The 5,928-nt window shown below is 49.2% G+C and overlaps 1 protein-coding gene across 1 annotated transcript; it reads left to right on the plus strand.

Moving 5' to 3' along the window:
* The first annotated feature begins 500 nt into the window (after positions 1–500).
* Positions 501–5,214, plus strand: lto1 (LTO1 maturation factor of ABCE1). Its single transcript, XM_044196836.1, has 5 exons — positions 501–852; positions 1,060–1,165; positions 1,787–1,857; positions 3,657–3,774; positions 5,011–5,214. The coding sequence occupies exons 1-5, from the start codon at positions 794–796 to the stop codon at positions 5,080–5,082; spliced, it is 426 nt and encodes a 141-aa protein (XP_044052771.1). The 5' UTR covers positions 501–793; the 3' UTR covers positions 5,083–5,214.
* The last annotated feature ends 714 nt before the right edge of the window (positions 5,215–5,928 follow it).

Consider the following 5,928-nt stretch of genomic DNA (forward strand, 5'->3'; position numbering starts at 1 on the left):
TGCTCTCCTGATAGTTGACCTGAGAGGCCTACTTGATGTCTGGATGTAACGATAAGATGTCGACCTCGTTCATGTTCCAGAGTGACACGCACACATTGTCTGGCGCCATGACGATATGAGATTCTGTGTGACTGGGACAAACTGTATGAAGCTGAATGAATGGAAAGTTACTTTAGGTTTCTGGTATGTCTGCCCTTTATATGGCACTACAGTGTGGTAGACTCACAGGGGTTTTCCATGGACCCAGGTCGGATCCTAGACCGCATACTTTGTTTGACAGGAAATAGAGGTGACAAATATCATTACACATTAGTTTGTCCTAGCTTTGATGATGAGCGGAATATTTTAAACGATACTGGAGGATTAAGCACTGTTAACTTAGAAACACTCGGGACGCTAGGTTTTATTTATATTATTGTGTTCAAGTTTAACTGAGTTATTGTGTCAGTATTTTCCACCACGGACTGGAAGGTGCACCCACTTGTATATGCAGAAACGGTGACTGTTCACCTCCGGACTCCTAGGGGGCAGCACTGCCCTGATGATGAGGCAGCAGGGCCTGCGGGGGGAACCGATGGAAACCCCGCAGCCAGCGTTAGCAGCAGCCCCAGCGTTAGCAGCAGCCCCAGCGTTAGCAGCAGCCAACGTTAGCAGCCAGCGTTAGCAGCAGCCCCAGCGTTAGCAGCAGCCCCAGCGTTAGCAGCAGCCCCAGCGTTAGCAGCCAGCCTCATCGGCTGTCCGAACTTTGTGAGACCGACTCGCTGAAGAAGCTTGTAAGGGGGGGGGGTAGGAGATGGCTGGCGGGTGTGGAAATGAAGATCTCTTTGACAGTATTCTCATGGCGGATGAAAGGTGAGTGCTGAATAATTGGGATAACAAGTGATTCCACTGCCATGCTCTTTACGTCGGAAGCCGTGTTAACTAGCTAAATGTTGCATAGAAGCGAGCCAAGCCTGTGTCCGACGAGGCGCCAACGACAAACCGCAGGAAGCTTGTATTGCTCTCGCCAAGCAGGCTCCAACGATAAGAAGCACTGAGGGGGGTGGCACTGTGTTTCAGGTTCCGACGGGAGGGCTACCGGGAGGGATTTGAGAAAGGGACCCGCCGAGGACTGCAGGATGGCCGCAGACATGGAGCCTCTCACGGGGCCAAGCTGTCCTCTGAGGTGAGTCAGCGCCGTGACCCTGGCTGGCTGGCTGGCTGGCTGGCTGTGGGGCCATGTCCACCCTGGCTGGCTGGCTGTAGGACCATGTCCACCCTGGCTGGCTGGCTGTGAGGCCATGTCCACCCTGGCTGGCTGGCTGTGGGACCATGTCCACCCTGGCTGGCTGGCTGGCTGGCTGTGGGGCCATGTCCACCCTGGCTGGCTGGCTGTGGGACCATGTCCACCCTGGCTGGCTGGCTGGCTGGTCCACCCTGGCTGGCTGGCTGTGGGCCATGTCCTGGCTGGCTGGCTGGCTGGCTGTGGGGCCATGTCCACCCTGGCTGGCTGGCTGTGGGGCCATGTCCACCCTGGCTGGCTGGCTGTGGGGCCATGTCCACCCTGGCTGGCTGGCTGTGGGGCCATGTCCAGCCTGCCTTTCTCTAGCATCACACCAAACTGCCCAGCATGTGTCCATGTGCTGCTCAAGTTAAACTCTCTGTATGAACCAGCGCGGCTCACTATGTCTCCAGGGTTTAGCAGCCTGCTAGCCTCACGTTATTTCATTTCTGAAGACATTGAACTGTGTTGCTTTGAGTCCCTTCAGCCTCTCAGGTGTGTTTACTGTCTCCTGCCCTCCTGCAGATTTCCTTCTATTATGGGTTTGCCATCACATGGAAATGTCTCCTCCAACATAATACAGATGTCAAATCAAGGTACGGTCTCCTCAAACAAGGTCATTATCTTCCTCCAGTTTCCACGTCAGCACTCTGCCGGGGGACTTCATTTTATAACCTGCATGATTTTAATCATGCTTCAGTTTAAATAACTAAAAGCAGTGGGCAGTGACCAGACCCCTGTTCTTCAAACATGGCTTAATTAGGCTAACCCAGGCTAACATGATCCTGTTCATTCCCATCCAGCCACGGGGTTCTTGGAACACAGATAAAGGACTGATTTGTCCATCCTGGACTACGTTATCTTGAATAAACGTGTGCTCTTATTTTGAAGTAAAGGCAACATGAGTAGACAGTTGAAACTGTGATCAGCTCTCATATGATTGGCTGATATGAGTGCTGATCATATAATTGCACGTACATGAGGTAGATGTGTTGGGAAGCCTCCCAGCATGCACTGGGGCAACAGATTCGTGTCCCTGCATTATTGCTAGCGCTGTTATTTTTTTCAGAGTGATGTTGTGTTGTCTGTGCTTATGATGCTAGTGCAAACCATTCATTTTACTGTTGATGACAAAACCCCATTATAATGTCATAGTTTAATGAGTTATTATTTTATTATTATTATTTAGTGTCTCCATCAGTCCTTTAACAGTCAAAGTTTTAATTGAGTTCATGTCTTTCTGTGAGTGTTGGTTCTGTTATTTAGTTGTGTTGGGTTAGGTTAAGAAAGCCTTCCTGTTTGTGGTTCGCCCTAAAAGCTCTTCATGACCCGGCTAATTGTGAACAGGCCAGTGCTTTTGCAGGTTTGGGCTTAAGGACTTGTTACAGACACATTTTAATCCAACTTTGAATAACAGAAAAATCCAGACGTGTGTTGAATCATCAACAATCAATCAAATTTTCATTATATTTCTTCAATATCACTAAGTATTTGCCGCGTCCTGGCAGCGGTGCGGGCGTGTTCATTTGTGCTTTAGAACGTAACCGCTGTGAAGCAATCAGAAAATAACGTTTTATTTCTCCTACCGGCGCTCCCTCTCCTTACTCACAGCTGTCTCTCTCTCTCAAATGAACACAAACCAAAGGACGCTTCGTGGTGTCGCTGTTGTTCAGCACACACACTGTCCGCCAGACACGGACGTCGCCGCTGGGCACGCGAAATAAACCAGGCGAGGACACAGCTGGGGAGCATCGTAGTCCGGTCCGTGAGCTGGCTTACTGAGCGCGGAGCCGTGTGAGCGGTCCCATTGCGTTTCTGAAACCGTAGTGTTGTCTGTTCATCAGGAAGGAGATATTAATATCTTCTGTCCTTGTAGCTGTTTAATATGAAACCTTAGAAATTCCTCTGAAACAGTGTTTGAGAGCATGTTGAGGTGAGAATCTGGGCTTAGTTTCCGATGACTGCCGGCATGTGCGTTTATTTTATCATGCTGGAGTTGCCAGTTTAAACCTACAGTTTTGCACTTTAATATGTAAACCAGTGACATACAGTTTGTCGAACTAAAATGAACTCAAATTAAAGGGTCAATTAGATTTTTATTTTTTTTTTTTTGGAGGAGGAGGAAAATGAATTGTTTCGATTAGTCAGTAAAATAGTCGTTAGTGGCAGCCCTGCAGTTTTATCCAGCTTGTTTGAAACATTGGGCCCTTTTTGTGTCCAGCTGCACTAAAGAGACGGTTCCCTTTCAGAGAAACACTGTTCAAAGAGCATTTACTGATCAGAGAAGTGATTTGTTTGTGGAAAGTCCTGAGATTTACTTCAAACCCACAGCGAGTGTCCTGTTGGATCATTTTTGTGTGTGTGTGTGTGTGTGTGTGTGTGTGTGCGCTGTCAGGAAGCGTGTGAAAGCGCTGGAGGCTGTCCTGGCTTTGATCCAGAACTCCCCTCATGATGATCCGCAGTCTGCTGAGCTACAGGAGGACATGGAGAAACTTCGTGCCAAGTTCAGACAGGTACTCCATTTACTTGAAATTGGTGATAGCGAAGGATCTGCCAGTTCGGTCTGCAGGATCGGGGCTGATCGAGGTGTTCAGCCTCATTTCCACGGCACGGCACGGCTCAAAACGCTTTTGGTACCAGGTGCTTTTCTGAATTTCATTTTCCGCTGCCGATAGTTCCCCCTCAATGTAGGTGGGACTGTTAGCTGATTGTCATAGTGACGGCGTGTGAAACTGCCGTGGCATCATCTTCAACGCAACACACTCGCTGGATCCTTTAATTGGCAACCAATCAGAGGGCCGTCTGCGCCCCGTCCATTGACCACAGAGTGATTTTGCGGGCTGCCATTTTTAAAAAATCTGGGTCGAGTGAATAAAAAAACTGCGGCCACTACTGATGGTAGCTTGGCGGGTTTGTGCAGGATGTCCCATGTCCTGCAAGTGACGATTCTCTCTGACCAGTCCGTGGGCTGCAGTGTTTCAACTCCACCTTTTAGTATCGGCTCAGCTCGCTGGGAACCTCGACCGAGGTGATGCCAAAAAAAGTCCCAGGTACTTCTGCCCGTGGAAAACCAAAAAAGATCCCGGTCGGTCCCAGTCGAGCCGCACCGTGCCAGACCCGCCTGCTGCAGGTCCTCTGTTCACTGGAACGCTCCACTGAACAGCGTAATGAGCAGTGCAAACAAACAGCTAGCAGTTTACATCAGCCCTGATACAATATCTTAAAATGAATGTCATATTGTGTAACAGGTATCTATGTCTTTATGTCTTTTCAGTGGACAGCAAATCACTTCCTGTCTGTCATTCTGATGGTTTTTATAGGAAGCATGAACACATTTGAAGCAATGCAGTGACAGAGGAGTTTAAAACAAACAAACACCTAAAACGTTGGATATCATACCCTTACCATTTCATTTTCCTGTAGTCCTTTCTTCTATTACTAGTTTTTATGCATTGCGTTTTCGGGTTGTCCGCAGTGTTGCCAATTTAGCGACTTTTAAGACAGATTTGACGTCTAAACTAAAGGTTTGTCACGTTGTTCAGTCGTCTCTCTCTCCTGGCAGAGCAGGGATGCTCTGTATTTTCATCAGTCTGCGGTCTACACATGCCGCGTAACGCCTCTCGCTACAGTGATTGTGTGTTGGGCTCCGAGTGCTGCCAAATAATACGTGACCTACACTCAATACTGTAGATGAAGCACTGATGCAGCAGTTATTGCATGCCAGCTAATCTCTGTCTGGTATTGTCCAGGTGTGCTCTATGCTGAGTGTCCCCACTGACTTCAAGGATTACATCAAGACTTCTGAAGGGACTTCTTTCTGAATCTCCTGAGGAGGAGCAGCAGGAGGAGCAGCAGGAGGAGGAGCAGCAGGAGCAGCAGCAGCAGGAGGAGCAGCAGCAGCAGGAGGAGCAGCAGGAGGAGGAGCAGCAGGAGGAGCAGCAGGAGGAGGAGCAGCAGCAGCAGGAGGAGCAGCAGCAGCAGGGCAGCAGCAGCAGGAGGAGCAGCAGCAGCAGGGCAGCAGGAGGAGCAGCAGGAGGAGGAGCAGCAGCAGCAGCAGCAGCAGCAGCAGCAGCAGCAGGAGGAGCAGCAGCAGCAGGAGGAGCAGCAGCAGCAGGAGGAGCAGCAGCAGCAGGAGCTCTGCGTCCTGGACAGAAGAGAGGAAAGCTGAGCTCCTATCAGCCAGCAAGTGATTGGCCTGCAGTGGACTCACTGGAGGGTTTGGAGTGTGAAGCAGTCACCGCTTCAGTTTGACAGTCTTCTCTGAAAGTCCATGGCCCTCGTTAAACGGGAGAAATCTGAGGACATGACTGCAGTCACTCTTCACTGCTGAATTTGCAGTCTGGAACTGGGCTCCAGTAAGACTCCAGAAACTGGCATAAGGAGAAAGAAAGTTATTTTTCTTGACTGTCGTAAGAGTGGCTTTGTTGCAGTGCTTCAGTGTGCAACTGAATTGAAAATCAAGAAAGTAATAAATAGACTGTGAGTTTTGTTTCCAAAGTGACTTGACAGAACAAAGACACGACAACAGCAAACGATACCAAAATAAAATCTTGGGACGTGATTTGCTCTGTGGTGTCTGAAGTGTCTGTATTCTTTGGGAGGTTTTACTTAACTACAGTGACTCAAGAACTGAAGTGCTCCTGCTGGTGGAAAGTAACTAAGCACAT

This window comes from Siniperca chuatsi, linkage group LG1, assembly GCF_020085105.1.
Source record: "Siniperca chuatsi isolate FFG_IHB_CAS linkage group LG1, ASM2008510v1, whole genome shotgun sequence".
Classification (NCBI taxonomy): domain Eukaryota; kingdom Metazoa; phylum Chordata; class Actinopteri; order Centrarchiformes; family Sinipercidae; genus Siniperca; species Siniperca chuatsi.

What these genes read in the sequence shown, in the direction of transcription:
- lto1 (XM_044196836.1), top strand. Translation starts at nt 794, where the DNA reads ATGGCTGGCGGGTGTGGAAATGAAGATCTCTTTGACAGTATTCTCATG. An exon ending in AATACAGATGTCAAATCAAG is followed by an intron (nt 1,858 to 3,656) that starts GTACGGTCTCCT and finishes GTGCGCTGTCAG; the next exon opens with GAAGCGTGTGAAAGCGCTGG. An exon ending in TTCGTGCCAAGTTCAGACAG is followed by an intron (nt 3,775 to 5,010) that starts GTACTCCATTTA and finishes GGTATTGTCCAG; the next exon opens with GTGTGCTCTATGCTGAGTGT.